This window comes from Panthera tigris, chromosome D1 (genome assembly GCF_018350195.1).
Source record: "Panthera tigris isolate Pti1 chromosome D1, P.tigris_Pti1_mat1.1, whole genome shotgun sequence".
Taxonomy (NCBI): Eukaryota; Metazoa; Chordata; class Mammalia; order Carnivora; family Felidae; genus Panthera; species Panthera tigris.
The window spans coordinates 58,548,965-58,567,449 of NC_056669.1; the positions used below are offsets into that span (position 1 = coordinate 58,548,965).

Here is an 18,485-nt window from a genome sequence, read left to right on the forward strand (position 1 = left end):
TTTCCCATTAAGCAAGGGGCTGATTTTTTAGTTTAAGGGAGTATCAGTCTGTTTCTGTTTTTGTAAGTACACTGGATGTTGGCTTTTATCATATGCTTCTTTAGTATCTGTTGGAGATGATCTGATGACTTTTCTCTTTTGATTTGTCAGTCTTCTCTCTGTATCATCTATCTCTTGACTCTTGCCAGGCCAGGAGCTCTTGAGTGCAGGGATGGGACCCGAGTCCCTATTGCCTTGTGTGAGGCTATCTCAAATGAACAAATGAATGGATGGTTCTTTCCTATACATTAACCCCCTTGGTAGTGGGAAGGGTGACACATTCACAGGGCCAGGACCCCAGCTATGTGGTGCTGGTGTGACTTACCCCCTGGAGCGTTCTGCTTCTTCCAGGGACATGTAGGTGGGGTGAAGTTCAGTCCCTAGACTGGGCCTGCAGGGGGACCAGCGGTGGTATCATTCAATCCCACTCATACTTGCTAAGCCCCTGGGCCTGGCCTTCAGCTGGGGACTGGTACCTCAGAAGGAACTGGGCCCTTGCCTGGGTCCTGCTGAGGGCAGTGGCAGGTGTGTGTGCTAGACGCAGCCATTGGCTAGCCTTGTGGCAGTGGCCCAGGCTGTGGGTGGGGCTCAGGGGTGCTACCAACTCTGGTTCCTGGAGGGCTTCCTGGAAGAGATGTGAGCTGGCCGCTAGGAGGCCACGGGGGTGCAGGTGGCAGGTTTCAGACAGAGAGAAAAGCCTATGTGTTCAGGGACCAGGCAGTATCTGGCCTTGCCTGGCACATGGGGCACAAGGGAGACAGCTCAAGGACAGTGCTCAACCCCATGGCATGGGAGACCCACAGAGGGTTGCTAATCGGGGAGCTGTGGCTGGGCAGCCTTACCTCTTACTTGTGCCCATCTGTCTCTTCCAGGTCCGGACAGGGCCCTGCTGGCTGGCCTCTGCTGGCAGGAACCATGGCAGAGGCCGGGGATGCAGCACTGTCTGTGGCTGAGTGGTTGCGGGCACTCCACCTGGAGCAGTACACTGGGCTCTTTGAGCAGCATGGACTGGTGTGGGCCACCGAGTGCCAAGGCCTCAGTGACGCCCGCCTGGTGGACATGGGCATGCTACTCCCTGGTCACCGCCGCCGCATCCTGGCTGGCCTGCTCCGTGCCCACACGCCCCCAAGCCCTGCACCCCGCCCTACCCCCCGGCCCGTGCCCATGAAGCGTCATGTCTTCCGCTCACCGCCTGTGCCTGCCGCTCCACCGGAGCCACTGCCCACGGCCGGAGAGGACGAGGGGCTACCCACCGCCCCACCCATCCCACCCCGGAGGAGTTGCCTTCCGCCTGCCTGCTTCTCCGCCCCATCCGCAGCAGCCCCAGACCCTGTGCTGCCCCCGCTGCCTGCCAAGCGGCATCTGGCAGAGTTCAACGTTCCGCCTGTGCCCCCCCGCACTGGGACCCCCCGCCAGCTGGTGAGGTGAGTAGATGCCATCCCTGGTGGGAGGAACATGGGTGGAGGATCCCGGAAAGTGGAGAGGGAGTTTGTGGCCTTTGGCAGTAGGGTAAGAAAGGCACGTCGGTGGAGGGAACAGCATGTATAAAGCCCAGAGGGGGGAAGCACTATCCTGGGGCACTCTGAGCAGACTGGGACTAAACTGTTGGGTGAGTGTGGGTGAGGCTGTGGATGGCATTGGTGGGAGATTCTGTGAAGGCCGGTGGGAAGCCAGAAAGGTTTCAAGCGGAATGATCGGATGAAAGCTGGATCGGATGGATGACTGGTGGAGGAGGAGGCTGGGTGACCATTGAGAGGGCTCAGGCCCCCAGGAGAGGCCCCCACTTGGGCTGTGCTAACAGGGTGGAGAGAGAAGTAGGCAGATGGAATGAGAAATTGGCCCTGGAATGGACGGGGCTTGGGAACGGCCTAGACATTAGCAGAGAGGGCATGGGGAGCCACATGGCATCCAGGTTTCCATCTTGGGTGGATAGTGGTGCCATCCCTGATCTGGGGATCCAGGGACAGAAGTGTACCCAGGGAAGAAGTCTTGGGTTCAGTTTGGGGCTTGGGGAGTATGAGGCCCTGGGAGGTGGGAGTACCTTCTGAGTCAGGAGGTAGCATGTGGAGGACACAGTCTAGGATGATGAGCTGCTGTTGGGGGAGCAGAACTGGCCAGGGCCTGGTGCTGTGCTCCTGTCTCCCGCTCCACACTGCTCCTGCCACATGCCCCCACATCCTGAGGATACTTCTCAGGCCACAACCTATTGGCCCTCCCTCCTCAGAATTTTTCCCCGTCTCCTGGCTCCTGGTACTTCTCGTTTCCTTGAGTTTCCTCCCGCTTCTATGGATGTTCCATTTTAACCTCCTTCACAGATGCCCTCTCTGCCATTTGCTGGGGTGCCCAGCTGGGAGGGAGCATCCCCAGCTAGTGCTGGATATATCTTTGGCGGGTGTAATGGAGATTACTGCAGTACTTGGACCAAGTCAGCCTAATCTGGGAAAACTTCTTGGAGGAGAAAGGGATGTACAGAGAGAGGTCTCTTGGTCCCTATGTTGGGCACTGTGCTAGCTGCCTCATTTCCATGATCTTGTTGATCAAACCTTCTGGGGGATTTTTGTCTTGTTTTCAAGCAGAGAAACTGAGGCTCAGAGAAGGGAGAGGAGCACTAGCTGGATCCATGCCAAGTGCATGCTCAGGGAGCCCCTGTGGGGAGAGTCTGGAAAGTTTTCACCACAGAGAGGAGAATTAAGTAAGGGGGCCTTGAAGGCCCAGCCATGGCTGTCGTGTTTTGAGGTTTGATTGGTGGAAGCACAAAAAGGGTTTGTGCCTTTCCTGAATTCACACAACTGGGGACCATACTCGGGTCCCCTAGGAGCCTGGCTCACTGTTTAGATTGGGGTTTCCTGGCACTATTGTGCCCTCTGGTGGCCATTCTGATGCATGCATGAGCCGTTTTTATTTCTTTTAATTCCATCAACAGGATGGGGAGTGGTGGGGGGGAGAGAGAATATGTGTGTGTGTCTGTCTATTTCTGTTTGCCCATCTGTCTCTGGGGGTGGGAGAAGGTGAACAAGGACAGAAGACAGAGCCCTGTCCATTGGGAATTCTCAAGGTCTGAGGAGGCAAACCCCTCATTGAGGGAGTGGAGGCCTGGATTCCTGTTTCAGAGTCAGAATACCTAGGGGCAGGCCTAGCTAGCTGTGTGACTGATTAGCAGCTGCCCCTCTGGGCCTGTTTCTCCATCAGGTGCCCTCCTTGGCCTCCATAGCCCTCCTGGTACTGACATCTGCATTCAGGAGACTTGGCAGGATAGAGCAAGCATCCTGTCTATGCTCCAGGGTACCAGCCTCCACCCTCAGAGCCTTAGTCTGAACTTAGTCACTTAGCCAACCTACGGGGGAGGCCAGGCTGCCATGCTCAGTAATCTGGCCCCTTGTTTTTGTTTTGTTTTTTTCTTTTAATGTTTATTTGTTGTTTTTTTTTTAGAGAGAGACAGAGTGTGAGCAGGGGAGGGGCAGAGAGAGAGGGAGACACAGAATCTGAAGCAGGCTCCAGGCTCTGAGCCATCAGTACAGGGGGCTCTTTCTTAAAGTAGAGTGTGATGGGAGGTGAGCTGCCAACCCTGGCTTCCTTGTCCTGGGGTCTTTGACATTTGGAACAGTCAGTCAACATCTGCAGGTCCTAGCACTCTGACTTCCAGGGTGTACAAAATCTTTAAAGCCAAGTGGTAGAAAAACTCACTGCAGATGGAACTTCATGTATGTGTAACAGGTGAAGACTGGGCAGGGAGGAGACCAGGATGTAGCCTGATTGGGTATCCCTCACAGCCCCTCCCTATGGAACCTGGGCTCCATGGTGCACATTGGAAGTCTCCTCAACCTGGCCTCCTCCTGCCCCCTTTGCAGGAGTCCCTTCTTCCTGATATGGCCTTTGGGTCCTTGCTTACACCCTTTAGTAATGGGGTTCTCACTCTCTGAATCTTAAGACCTTTTACACCGATTCACGTGGTGACTGAGCGAGCATTTCTGCCTGGCTCCAGGCCATCACCAGCCTCCCCGGTGGAATTTGGGAACTATCTGCTGTGTGTGCATGTGTGTCCTCTTGAGATAGTGACTCCACGTGAGGGCATGCCTAGCCGGTTGGTATGCGTGCACCGATAGGTGTGCATGTTTGTGCAAGCTGTCAAGGTAGTCACGTGTCTGTGTATTTATGTGTCTGCACACGTTTTAAGGGAGGCCATTTGTGATCCTAAGATGTACATGCGAGTGGGCATTTATATGATTTCCGTGGTTACTTGCGGTGGTGTGTGTATGAGTTCATCCGGGCCCGTGTGCACACGTACCTGTGCCCGTGTGTGCTGGCACAGTGGGGACGCCAACAGCATGAGTCCATTTGTGAGTGCACGTGCTGTGTGTTCTTTGCGTAGCCCCAGGGGTGAGCCAATGTGTGTACACATGCTGCAAAGCCCACTAGGGTCAGCTCTGTTAGGGCCAAGATTCTTGTTGATTTTGTTTAGTGCTGAATCCCTAACACCTGGGACAGTGCCAGGTGCCTTGTTGTGTGTGTGAATCGATGACGACTGTATGAGTTTCTGCACTGCCCAGTGCTGAGCACGTGTGCTACCCATGCTGACCCAGCACCCAAAGAGTGCCCTCAGCACACACCGGACAGTAGACCATAGGGTTAAAGGGCCCCGCGCTCACACCCCAAATCCCTTCCTACTATGCAACCTGTGTCATGCCCGGACATCTTAGAAAGGCAGAGGCCTTCGAGGAGGCAGGCAGAAAATGAGCCGACCCAACTGGGTCAGGATTCTCAGAACCAGGCTCACCGTTCTGCCTGGCCTGGGAGGACCCCACTTCACCCCTCACAGGGTCCGCACCCCCACCATTGTTTAAGCTTGTAATAGGGAACTTGCTGATGAGTCCGGAGATGATGAGAAACGCCCAGAGTCACATGGCCCAGCAGAGTGGAAGCCAATGGTCAGACCCTGCCTCCTGGGCCGGGGCCCAGTCTACTCAGCTTCAAGTATCATAGATGTGGACCCTCTGAGCCTGCTTCCGAGTGGCAGAGGGGTCATTTCTGGGCCAGGTGTTCCAGGGTCACTCCACAGAGCCCCTCTCAGATTGCTCTGGGCCTCAGTTTCCTCCTCTAATACCTAGATGTCTGGAGATACCTTCAAAGAGGAAGTATTTGCCCAGAGGGGGCAGCTGCCAGCTGGAATTACACTGCAAGGCCTCCCACCTGTACCCTTAACTGCCCTGCAGCCCAGCCAATCCCTGGTCTTCCTGAAGGCTGATCACTTGTTGCTGGGGCAGAACTTGCTCCCTTCAAAGAGCCTCTTTCCCAGCCTCTCTGGGCCTCCTTGTGGGGGTGGGGAAGGAGCAGCCAAGTCCAGAGCTTCCTGAGTGTCTACTCTGTAAGGCCCTGCTTGCCAGCACCGGGGTGGTTTGTCCCATTCCAACTTGGGATGGGGGGGCAGGCTGGAGGCGGGGAGGAAGTGTCTGCCCCAGGGGATTCTGGGTGACTTTTCTCTTTCTCAGTGTTTTCAGGAAGTGTGTATTGGCCAGGGCTGCAGGGGGTGGGGGAGGAGGAGAGCAGGAAGCCACGGGAGACTAGAGCTAGATGTACACACACACACACACACACACACACACACACACACACTCACTCACTCCCAGACAGATCCAGTTTTACTCAGAAACACTCTCAGATAAGTGATCACAGCCACTCAGAGCCGTACCTGGACCCAGACACGGCCTCAGACACACCCAGGGAACAGGGGCCTGGCTGTCTGCTAGACCAGCCCTGGTCAGACGAGCTGCCTGGTCAGGCACACAGCACTCTCTCGAGCCGGAGCTGTGGGAGTCCTCTGGCCCAGGACCCAGTGGACATCTGAGGGTGAGAAAGGGGAAGCTTTGGGCTGGGCTGTTGGCGGGGGTGGTGGGGAGAGGCTCCTTCAGAGGGTCTGGGAAGGCAGGAATCCCTGTCTGTCTGTCTGTCACCTCTGGACAGAGTTTTCTGTGGTACTCCTGCCCCCCTCCCTTTTTTGCTGTCAGAATTTTCTCTCTTCTTTCACTTTCTCCACATCTTCTGTTTTTCTCTTGCCCTCTCTTTTTTTCCCCTTCTCTTTTCCTTCTCTCTGTCCTGGGCTTTTCAGGCCTCTCGTCTTCCCATAAGCCTGTCTCCTGGGCCCACTGGGAGCCCATGGTACCTGAGAGACTGCCCGTCTGTGGGTGTCTACCCTTCAGGGACCTGGTGCTGGTCTCCTCAGTTCTGGCTTCTTTCAGTGTCAAGTTCAAGGGTATTGTGGCTCTGGGAACCTCCTGCCTGAACCCCTTTGCCCTCCCACTGAGTTCAGGATAATAGGGAGACCAACTGAAGGCTAGCACTTAGTTGGTGTGGTTCCTACCCCTCTTCCCCAGGGCAAGCAGTGTGGTGGGTGCCTATGTTGTTGGGGGCTGGGCTGACCTCTCCCCCCAGTTGCTGTGGACCCCTAATGAACTCAACAACCCTGTGCTTAGATCAGTGGGGACATAGAGATGCCTCTAACCAGGTCCTGTCTGTGCACCCAGCCTACGCTATGCCCTTGGCTCATCTTTCCACAGTGTTCAGCAGACCCCTACCTACACCTTCTCCTCCTGCTAAGACAGCCCTGGGTGGGACACTCAGGATGGGGGGATGAGCTCAACACAGTCATGAGCTCCCTCAGGGATAAACCTCCTCACCCTGCTGCCCTTAGTAAACAGCACAGGGCCAGACCTGGGAAGCATTATTAGCTGCCACAGGAGGGCTGGGCCTCTGTCTCCTCCTGCCCACTACAGCACGGCTTGCCTGTGGGAAAGCTCAGTGTAGGCCTGGTGGTAGGCATTCCATGAAGGACCCAACAGGCTGTGTGAGCTTAGAGGAGGGAGCAGTTGAGTAGACCTCCTGGAGGCATGTCCTGGGTACAGTGGAGCTGATGATCTGGATCATTGTGGGGATTAAATGAAAAAGCCTCCCAGAAGAGTGCTTAGTACACACTGGGTACTTAGTAAGTGGTAGCTGTTGTTCCAGGAAAAAGTGCTAAGAGCTGAATGAAGCCTTGGTTGCGAGGGTGGGTGCCAGGTTAATTGGGTGCTGCTCTATGGAGGGGTAGGGGAGCTTCTGACCTTCTCTAGTGATCAGGAAGTGAGTGGGGTGGTGGTCATTCAGTCATCAATACATACCCTCTGAAAACCCCCTGTGTTGAGTGGTGTCATGATGTGGAGGGAGATTGGCCTGCCTGAGAGGGCTCACAGCATGTGCAGAGGCTGAAAGGCATTGTGCAGACACTAACCAAGTGAAAGCCCAGCAAGGGCTCTCCATGCTGTGATCTGGGCAGAAGTAAGAGAACAGAGGCAGGGGAATGCTGGAGGGGTTGACCTTTGGGTCTCATAATGGAGAAGGAAGGACAGGGGCAGCCACCAAGGAAGCAAGAAGCACAGGACTGAGGCCTGAGCCCTCATAGCCAGGGCACAAATGAGGAAGTGGGCAGCTGGGAAGTTTTGCCCCCATGGGGAGGGGAGTCAGGGTAAGACATGGATGTGTTCAGGTAATTGGGCCTCATCCCACGTCTCAGTCCTGCTGGCGAGAGTCCAGGGATTGAGATTGGGCTAGGTCCCTCCAAGGCCTGTGCGACACTTTAGGGGGAAGGTCTTGAATCCAAGACAGGGTGTAGGCCTGGGTCCTTGGTCCTCTGAGGTCAGTTCAGTGAAATGAATATTGATAGACACAGCTATACTGAGTGGAAGTATGGAGGGTGGAGGAGCCCCAAAGAGGCCCCAGCCCAGCCTGGAGCATGAGAGGAGGCACAAAGTGGAGGAGGAGGATGTACAATTTGGACAGGGAAGGGTGTTCCAGGTGGAAGGAACAACATATGCCAAAGCCTGGAAGTATGCATTTATGGAATGCAGCTCAGGTAAGCATGGCTGAAATGTGAGCAGGGGATGAGTTCAAGGCCAGCCTGAGATACGTAGGGTGCCTCACTCTGTTGGTCCATCTGCCCTTATGGTGAAGCCTGGTTCCTTTGGCCAGAGATTGATGGAGACAGAAAGATATGAAGGGAGAGCCAGGGGCCACCCTAGGGGAGGAGGCCATGAAGCAGGTTCCTGGCCCATCCTGTGCTGTCTGAGCCTCTTTCATCACAGCCAGGGTGAAAAAGTTGTGCTGATGACCCGTGGTCATGACTCTTCTTACTGAATTGTCAGTAAGCCTGGAAGCAGATCAGAGAGGAAACTGAGGATCAGAGCTATAGTCAGCTGCTTTGTGAAGTCAGAAACTGATGTGTAGTCAAGCTGGGATTTGAGTGTGTTCAGCCTGGCTCCAAAGCTCTGCCTCCTTTTTTTTTTTTTTTTTTTTTTTTTAATGTTTTCGTTTTTGAGAGGGGGAGGGGCAGAGAGAGAGGGAGACAGAATCTGAAGGAGGCTCTAGGCTCTGAACTGACAGCACAGAGCCCGACGTGGGGCTCGAACTCACGGACCATGAGATCATGACCCGAGCTGAAGTCAGATACTCAACCGACTGAGCCACCCAGGCGCCCTCCAAAGCTCTGCCTCTTAGCTAGACAGACCACACATCTCATTTTGCCTGGGACAGGCCCTGTTTATACCTGTTGTTCTGACATAGTTACTAACAGTGCCTCTTTTAACTGTCAGAAGTGTTCTGGTTTATACGATTAATTATGTGGTTACCCTACTCTTACCCATTCTGACATGGGACCCTCACGTGTCCCCTAACCCCCAGGTTTAAGGTCAGCTGTGTGTATTTGCCCCAATCCAATAAAACAAACCTCAGGCTGTGATCCCATCCTGGGGTGGATCAGCCTCTGCCCCGTCCAGGAGTCGCCTGGTCTTGCTATGGGCATAGTGAGTAGAGCAGATGTGTCCATATGTCACTTGGATAGAGGAAAAAGGGACTGAAGGAGCAGGGGAGCCAGGGCTGGGGGGCAGGTGGAGGCCCCCTAGAGGACAGGCCCATTGAGCTGTACTCTTAGGTACACACAGGCTTTCCATGGGCTGAGATGATAGAGGGTAGTGTGGAGAAAGCAAGCAGTGTAAGCAAAGGTTTGGAGGGAGGGGCCACTGAGCATGTGCTCATGTTTGGGGCTCAGGGTTGGGGCCAGTCTTCTGATCTGTTGGATCAGAGGTCAATAGGAAACATCCCAGCTGGACCTCAGCTGTAGATTGGAGCTGAGGCCGCTCTTAGGGTTATAGGCACTGACGTCCAGGACTCCAACTGGGGTGGGGGCACTTTGTGGGCACTATCCTTTCCTCTGGGGTTTTCCCACATGCTGTGCCTTCCGGATACCACTTCTCCTTTCCTGGCCTGGCCCTGACTCAGCATGGCCCCGTCCCCTGTGGTAGGCAGGCAGAGGTCAGCCAGGAAGGTTCCTGGAAGAGGATGATAGAATGAGGCCTGGAGGTCCATGGAAGGGGGGGTGGGTTTCCCCTTGCTCCCACTTGCTTGGCACATAGCCATTTTCCTACAAAGACTGTGCTAGGAGAGGAGCCCTTTGCACTGTTCCCCTCTCCCTTCTTGCCATGGTCACAATGACCGTCAGAGTTGTGATCACATTTCCTCTTGGATGGCAGCTCCAGAGCTGCCTAGATGCTGAGTTGGGGTGGCCAGTGTAAGGAGGCGAGCCTCAGAGAAGCTCTCAGATCCTGGCTGTGGCCTCATTTGACACCGTGGTTGAGTTTGCAGGCTGTGGTGCCAGACTGCCTGGGTGCAAATCCCAGCTGTGGGATCCGGGACAAATTAACTTTGTGTCTCTGTGCCTGTTTCCTCATCTGTAAATTTGGGATAACAGTAGGCCATACTTTATAGAGACCTTGTGATGAGTAAATGAAGACAACTGGGAATAATGCACGCACAGAAAAATAATAAGAATTAATGAACCCAGGTCTTTATTTATTAATCCCTGCTGAGTGCTGGGCACGCCATAGTGAAGAAGGTAGGTGTGGCACCTGCCTCAGGGAACTCGCATGCTTCAGATGGGCGGGTCCCTCGCAGCGGATCAGGACGGTGATAGGGGGCACCTGGGGTCCAGGGATGGGCGGGCCATTGCTTCTTCAGCTCTGAGGATGCTCTGTTGCCACCTTCCCCTCAGTGCTGGCTCTCAGTCCTGGGGAGGGGGTCAGTCCAGGGAACCACTCAGCCCTTCTTGACATTGGAGGGGCAGAGCCTGACCCCACTTCCCCGGGGCCAGCCTGACTGGCACTGACCTGACAGCTTGGAGTTTTACTCTTGGCTCATCACAGGCCAGGCCCCCAAGGGCCCCTTCTTCCTGGAGTCTGGCAGGCTGGGTGCGATAGATTGCTTTGCCTGTCAGGAAGCCTCCGAGGACATTGCACCTGACCAGCTGGGGGTCATGCCCTTGGACCTGTGGGTACTTACTCAGTCTCTAGGTCTTCATTCACCCTTTCATTTGCTTTTCTCTCAACTGTAATGGCAACCTATCCACTTACCTATCTGTCACCACCCACCTGTCCATTCGGCCATTTACTTGTCTTGTCATCCATCCACCTGCTCATGTGTCCACTCACCCACCCACCCACCCAACATGCTCGTTGTTGACTCAGCCAGTTCCTGCACTGGGCTGTGGAGATAAAAAATCAAGTCTGATGCTGCCCCTGGCCTAAAGACACTCAGGGTCAAGTAGGGGAGACAGTCTAGTGCAGTGTTCACCAGGGGGTCTTCTTCGGCCCAGCTAAACATTCAGGCTCTCATGAGCACCACTTGGCATCAGATTCCCTGAGAAGCATTTAAGACAAAACAGCTGGCCACCAGGGTAGTGGTGGGCCTTCCTCTGCTGTGGGGCCCTTGTGGCAGTCAGTTCACACAGCTGTCCAGGAGCCATTCTCCGTGGCCCCCCAGGAGAGGTGGGGGACTGAGACGACAGGTAGGTGTGAGAGCCACCCTGGCTTAGAAACCTCTTGATTCAAGAGTCCAGTATTCCATCTAACGACCCCACAGGTGTGGTTTCGGGTTCCTACATGGGTTGTGCCAGTGACAAGCCACCACGTTCAGGGAAGCCCAAAGCTCCAGCTCCTCCACCGGGTTGAGAGCCACTTACAATTTCTCCCCGTCTAGGTGCAGTGCCTCGCTCAGGCCACTTTTGTCCAAGGCAACGTTGCCAAGGAACGTGGCTGACATAGCACCTTCGGCAGGTTTCTAGGGGAGCAGTGTGAGAAAGCGAGCCGAAGGTCAGATTCTCTCAAAGAAAGGGAAGGAGTTCACTCCTTCTTGACCTACACGTGGGGAGGAGACCATTAGACTACAGGGTAATATGGAAACAGCCATGTATCTTAGGAGGCCCATAGACTGCGGAGTCAGGGTTCGGGTCCTGGCATAGTATAAATGCCTGGCACAAAGGAGGAAGATACTTTAAAAAATGTTATTTGGAATCATTTGTCTGAAGCTTGTCACAGAGGGGGAGATGGGCAGGGTCTGGGGGAGTGTGGAAGAGGGGTCAGGAAAGGCATTCAGAGAAGCAGAACTTGAGTTTGGAGATAAAGGATGAATGGATGTTCTCTGGTCAGAGACCAGGGGGAAGGGATTCCTGGAGGAGGCAACAGCAGGAACAAAGGCCTGGCATCATGGTCATGCCCCAGCTCTTGCTTGCTTTTGCGATAAACGCACACTGCCAATCACTGCCAGGAATGTTGGGGCAATAACCAGGCTGAAAATAACCAGTGAGACAATTGCCCACCCACTCTGATGTTCCTCCTTGGCCCCTGCCAGACACTGGCAGAGAGAGTGGGTGGGGCCAGGCCTCTAGGGCTAGGTCCCTTGTTCCAGCTGTGGGGGCACAAAACACGCCTTGTCTTGGTTAATTCTCCAAACGCCCTGCCAGGTCGGTGATATAGTCCCCCCTCTACAGAAGAAGAAACTGAGTCTCAGAGGGGCTAGGTGCTTGCCCTTGGACACACGGGAACTAAGACTGAGTCAAGGTTCAAACTCACATCTGATGCCAAAGCCAGGAGACACTCGGGAGACACTTAGCCTGTAGGGAACAGTGTGATCTGTGCTGAGACTGATACACAGAGCACTGAGGCTGTGGGAGCTCAGGGGGCCCTGAACCCGGCCTTGGAGTTGGGGAAGGGTTTCTGGGGGAGTGATAGCAGAGATGAGGAGCTGGTGTGCAAGAGGAGTGCGATGAGGACATAACAAGAGATGGCAGGGATGTGTAGAAGAAGGAACCCTCGTGCACTGTTGGTGGAAAGGCAAATTGGTGGAGCCACTGTGGGAAACAGTAAAGAGGTTCCTCAAAAAATGAAAAATAGAACTATATAATCTAGTAATTCCACTATTGGGTGTTTACCCACAGGAAATGAAAAGACTAATTCAAAACGTGTATGCAGCCCGATGTTTATTGTAGCATTATTTACAATAGCCAAGATACAGAAGCAACCTCAGTGTCCATTGATAGGTGAATGGGTAAAGAAGAGGTGGTCTATATATACAATGGAACATTACTCTGCCATAAAGAGAATGAGATTGTGCGCCACGTGCAGCAACATGGATGGACCTAGAGGCTACACTGCTAAGTGAGACAAGTCAGTCAGAGAAAGACAAATACCGTATGATTTCACTCATACCGAATTTCAGAAACAAATAACAAAAAAAGGAGACAAAAAACCAGATGCTTAAATACGGAGAACAAACTGATGGTTACCAGAGGGGAGGTGGGTGGGGGTGGGGGGTGAAATGGGTGAAGGGGATCAGGAGTACACCTGTGATGAGCACTGAGTACTGTATAGGATTGTTGAGTCACTGTATCGTACACCTGAAACTAATATGACACTTTGTGTTAACTATATTGGGATTAAGTCTGGTGGGATCAGGTGAATTTGAGGGGTCTGAGGCACCCAGGAGGTGGACACGTTTGCATCCATGTCTGGGGCAAGAGAGAAGGTAGTCTTGAGCCAGAGACCCCTAAGACTCAGGGCCTTACGACTTGGTTTCTGAGGCTCTGGTCTCTGCCCTTGGCTTAGATGTCCATTTTGATCCTGAACCCATCCACTCACCAACACATGCCTTCTTATCCTTAAAAGCTCAAGTCAATGGGCGCCTGGGTGGCTTGGTCGGTTAAGCGTCCGACTTCGGCTCAGGTCATGATCTCACAGTCCGTGGGTTCGAGCCCCACGCCGGGCTTTGTGCTGACAGCTCGGAGCCTGGAGCCTGTTTCGGATTCTATGTCTCCCTCTCTCTGTGACCCTCCCCCGTTCATGCTCTGTCTCTCTCTATCTCAAAAATAAATAAACATTAAAAAAAATTAATAAAAAAATAAAATAAAAAAAGCTCAAGTCAAGCATCACTACCTCCAGTCTTCCCTGACTCCACAGGCTAGGATGCAGCCCACTCTGGACTGCTAGATTGGAGACGCTGTGGGTACATGTGGCTAAAAGCTAGAGCTTTGGGGATAGGTGACCCGATCACAGCAATGCAGGGGCAACTTATACATGCCAAAGAAGGTGCCTGCCTCCTTTAGGCTTGGGGAGCTTGGAGGTTTGGGGGCAGGGGAGTGAGGTGAGGAGGGCTCCCGTCTGAGTCTGTGGAATGAATGAGCTTTGCTACAGCCCAGGTGAGCTGGGTTTGAGGCCTGGCTCTGTCACATAGTGATGCCAGCCCAGTGACTCCCCTACCTGGAGCTAACCCTGGGTGCCCAACTTTTGGTCTGTTCCCAGCCTTCCCTCCAGGGAGGAGGAGTTACTGTCATCACTACCATCATCCCCTCCCCAGCCAGCGCCTGAGGAGCCCCCGGCCACCTTCCCCCGAGTGCCTCCACAGCCCCCGTCTCCACCTCCCAGCCCCCGGAGATCCCCCCGAAGCCTCTTCGCCTGCCCCCAGAGTTCGGTGAGTGCAATAGCCAGGCATGAGGTTCCTGGTGGGTAGCCTGGGATCAGGGCCCCTTGGGAGTCTGCAAGGATGCAAGGATCAAACTTTCTGCTGGGCTCTGCCACCAACACAGTGTGGCCCTGGACAGGTGAGCACCATTCTCTTCATCCTCAAAATGGAGACGGCACCCACCTATCTGACCTACTGACTGTTAAGTGCACGTGGCAAACTTTTTGAATTGCCCTTGGTTTAAAGTCTAGGGCTACTTTCCATGGTTGTTGATGGTTTGCTTTTCAACTTGGAGTGTCCATTTTTCTCGATTCTTGATTCTTGTTATTTTTTTAGCCTTTTTAAACAGTCCTTGCCTCTGACCCCTAAACTTACCCCTATTCAGACCTCCTTGTGGTGGCCTGGCCTCTCCTTTGAGGCTGTCCTATGATGCCGTGAGTGTATAAATAGCATTTCCTGTCCCCTGTGCCTATTTTTGAAAGCTGGGCTGGGGTGAGGGGTAGGGGTCTTTTTAGGCTAAGGGTGGCCTTTGTGAAGCCAGGCCGGGGTACCCAGGAGGGGAGGCTGGTCTGAGTCTCTTCCCACCCCCACCCCTCTCTCTCCTCAGATGACTCTGACTATGATGAGCCTCCAGAGGAGGGGCCAGCGGCCCCAGCTGGCGTGATGACCAAGAAGGTGGGGCAGGTGGTGGTTAGGGTTTGGGCTGCCTGTCAGAGTGGAGGGTGGGCTGCCCAGCTGCTTCTCGGACCCTGGGGACCACCTGATAGAGAAAGGGGAGCCAGTTCCCAGGATGTTTCCTTCCCCCTTTGTTGTCTTGCCACGCAGGGCTTGAGGGTAGAGCATAGCACCTGAGCTCCCTGCCAGGGATCTGGGGGCTCTTGTTTGAGCCCCAGCTCCAGTCTTCAGCTACATCTGGATGGCTATGTGTGGCCTCTTCTCTCCCTCAGTGTTTGAGCACATCTCCCTGAGAGCATCTTCCTCCATCTCTTTCACTTTCTCTTTTCCTGTGTCCCCCTGGTGTCTTAACTCTCCATCTCTGAGTGTTATTCACTATCCCTTCATCTTTCTGTCTTTGTCTCTGAGTGATGCTGTCCCTCTGGGTCCCTGTGCCGCCTGCTGGCAGGGGAGGGAGTATGTGGAAACAGCAATGAAAGTGCTGAGTCGTGTGGGTTAGGTGGACGGGACTGAGGGAGCGCGGCAGCCCCCGGGGGGGTGTGATCTGGGGCTTGAAGGGAAGCCTGATGCTGAGTGGGTTTGTGGCGGGGCGGCCAGGAGGAGCTCCCAGTGAGCCAAGTCCCACGTGCCGTGCGTGTGGCCAGTCTGCTGAGCGAGGGGGAAGAACTGTCTGGGGACGACGACCAAGCAGATGAAGATGAGGATGACCACGCCTATGAGGGCGTCCCCAAGTGAGTGTCCACTCTTCTCCAGTGGCTGTCCCACCTGGCCACCCTCCTTTCCCAAGTGTTACCAGCCACTCCATCTCCTCAGCCCCTGCCCCATAGAAGCCCCCATCCTGGGCTCCCTCATTCCTTCTCTTCTTTCCCAAGTGGTGGATGGCACAAGAGCAGCCTGAACTCATCCCTGCCCAGCAGCCTCCTGATCCCCGAGCTCCCACCACACCCCATGGACGGGCTCCCCGGGGGCTCCACCCCCATCACACAGGTCATCAAGGCTGGCTGGCTGGACAAGAACCCACCGCAGGGGTGAGTGATGCCTGTTAGGTCTTGCTGGTTCTCTGCATGAGGATGAGGAGTATTCTATATTGGATCCAAAAAACAGGCCAAGGTTATTTGAGCAGCTCTCTCCAAGCTGAATGTAACAGTCAGTCATGCCCACCAGACCTGTGTTTTATTACCGTTAAAATCGGGAAGTCCTGGGGCGCCTGGGTGGCTCAGTCGGTTAAGCATCCGACTTTGGCTCAGGTCATGATCTCACAGTTCATGAGTTTGAGCCCCACGTTGGACTCTGTGCTGACAGCTCACAGCCTGGAGCCTGCTTCGGATTCTGTGTCTCTGTGTCTCTCTGCCCCTCTCCTGCTTGTGCTCTGTCTCTCTCTCTCAAGAATAAATAAACATTAAAAAAATTTGTTTTTAAGTTGGGAAGTCTTACTTTGAGTCTGACTTCTATCATTCTTGCTATAGGTAAAGTCCCTTTTCTCAGTGGCCATTTGGGTTCCTTCCTCCCTTGAACCTGGCTATTTCTAATTTTGTATGTGGCCGCGAGAGGGGGCGGGGGTAATCTTGGAGCCTCTCCTCTAATCCCCAGTCCTTTGCTCTGTTTTCCCTCTGCCTCTGCTTCTCCAGATCTTATATCTATCAGAAGCGATGGGTGAGACTGGATGCCGATCATCTGAGATACTTTGACAGTAACAAGGTGAGGCCCATGTTGGTCCCTGACAGGACCCCTGCTCCAGCCTGGCCCTAGGCTGACCCTTGACACTAGGCTTGGGTGGAGTCCTTCCCCAGACCAGACCTCACTAGAGCTCTGGTCTGACTCCTTGAACCGTGTCTTCCTCGCCCATTGGCCTGCTGTGGGCCGTGGTCAGGGTCAGTGTCAGGGCTATCCCTCATCACCTGTGGGGCACGGGGCTGTAGCTAACTTTTGTGTCATCTAAAGTCAAGGGAACCAAGGAGTTCTGAACCACAGTACAGCTTCCCTCTCTTCCCCAGGACGCCTACTCTAAGCGCTTTATCTCTGTGGCCTGCATCTCCCGCGTGGCTGCCATCGGGGACCAGAAGTTTGAAGTGATCACGAACAACCGGACCTTTGCCTTCCGGGCAGAGAGTGATGGTGAGGGGTAGGGCTGGGAGAAGATTGGCAGCCTGGCCTGGTAAGTGGGGGGAGGAGAACCAGGGCACATCTGCTCCCCTGCATCAAACCCAGAGAAGAGTCCATCTTCTATGAGGTGGGAGAGAGAAGGGGACACTCTCTGGCTCTGTGTTTGAGACACCCACTGAGAACCATTTATTTCCATTTGCAGGGGAAATAGGCTCAGATAGGCGAAGTGGCTTGTCCAGCGTAGGTGGCACAGCTGGGATTGGAGCCTGAGCTTGTCCAAGTCCAAGAACTCACAGATAGTCAGAAATGGGTGGGGTGGTCTGGGTGGGCTTGCTGGCGGAGGTGCTGCCTGAGGAGCCTGGAATAGAGAACCTTAGGGGACTCCCTGCCAGGCTGAGCTCAGGCCTACTCTTTCCCCTTGGCCTGCAGTGGAGCGGAAGGAGTGGATGCAGGCCCTTCAGCAGGCGGTGGCTGCTCAGTATGCCCGGGCCCAGCTGTCTAGCGCTTATCCGTTGGGTATTCGAGGCTCAGAGCCACCTGACCGTGCTGGCAGCCTGGAACTACGTGGTTTCAAGAATAAACTGTATGTGGCCGTGGTTGGGGACAAAGTGCAGCTGTACAAGAATCTGGAGGTGCGAAGGAGTCAGCCAGATTGCTAAACCCCTCCCCTGCTCCCTGCCTACTTGGTCCCTCAGCCTGCCCAGCACCCACCGTGGCCCCTCAGCCTGCCCCCTGCCCCCCGGGCCCCCCCCCCCCCGTCCCTCAGCCTGCCCCATGCCCCCTGCCCATCCTGGTCCCTCAGCCTACCCCCTGCCCACCCCAGTCCCTCAGCCTTGCCCCTGCCCCCTGCCCATCCTGGTCCCTCCACCTGCCCCCTGCCCACCCTGGTTCCTCAGCCTGCCCCCTGCCCCCTGTCCACCCTGGTCCCTCAGCCTGCCCCCTGCACCCCCCCCCCAGTCCCTCAGCCTGCCCCCTGCCCTCCCTGGTCCCTCAGCCTGTCCCATGCCCCCTGCCCACCCTGGTCCCTCAGCCTGCCCCCTGCCCCCCCTGGCCCCTCAGCCTGCCCTCTGCCCACCCTGGTCCCTCAGCCTGCTCCCTGCCCATCTCATCCCTCAGCCTGCCCCCTGCCCACCTCATCCCTCAGTCTGCCCTATGCCTACCCTGGTCCCTCAGCCTGTCCTTTCCCTTTCTTCCTTCCCCTGACTGAGCTCAGCCCTGTGCCGGCCACGCTTCCTGCTCCCAGTCCTGACACTATCCCCTGCCTGGTTCCTGAGCATTACCTTCCCATCACCACCCTGCCTCCTGCTCTCCTTCCCTACTGCTACACGGCCTCTGAGCCTGGGTCCATTGACCCATTTCCAGATTCCTGTACCCTCCTTTATCTCCTTCCAAGGTACTTTTCTAGTCCCTAGGGTTCTACCTCCCCTTCCTCTCTGTCCCTCCCTGGGCCTTTGAGCCCCGCCCCCCAGGCCTTGCCCTCACCCCTTCCCACCTACCTGCCAGGAGTACCACCTGGGCATTGGCATCACCTTCATTGACATGAGCGTAGGCAACGTGAAGGAAGCAGACCGGCGCAGCTTCGACCTCACCACCCCCTACCGCATCTTCAGGTGAGCCTCCCTCCCCTCGCTCACCTGCATCATCACTCCCTGTCAGTATTTTTCTTCTTGCTTGTGTGGAAACCTGCCCCTTCTAGGATGGATTTCTCCCCTCCCTTCCCAGCCCTGACCATCTGCACTGGTCCTTTACCTCCACTCACTAATCTCTTCTGATCCCTCCCTTCTAAGAAATCTCACTTTTACCCCACCCCTCTCTGACCATCACTTTCCACCTCCCCTCCCCTCCCCCCCAGGCCG

The 18,485-nt window shown here is 55.0% G+C and overlaps 1 protein-coding gene across 1 annotated transcript in view; it reads left to right on the top strand.

Moving 5' to 3' along the window:
- The first annotated feature begins 912 nt into the window (after positions 1 to 912).
- The window catches only part of ARAP1 (ArfGAP with RhoGAP domain, ankyrin repeat and PH domain 1), a 43,829-nt gene continuing 26,256 nt past the window's right edge, over positions 913 to 18,485 (top strand). Inside the window, 10 exon segments of the mRNA XM_042958323.1 lie at positions 913 to 1,463; positions 13,692 to 13,810; positions 13,813 to 13,860; positions 14,459 to 14,526; positions 15,124 to 15,257; positions 15,399 to 15,554; positions 16,155 to 16,224; positions 16,521 to 16,641; positions 17,059 to 17,261; positions 18,133 to 18,239. Coding sequence (XP_042814257.1) covers positions 955 to 1,463; positions 13,692 to 13,810; positions 13,813 to 13,860; positions 14,459 to 14,526; positions 15,124 to 15,257; positions 15,399 to 15,554; positions 16,155 to 16,224; positions 16,521 to 16,641; positions 17,059 to 17,261; positions 18,133 to 18,239 — 1,535 coding nt within the window. The 5' untranslated portion in view covers positions 913 to 954.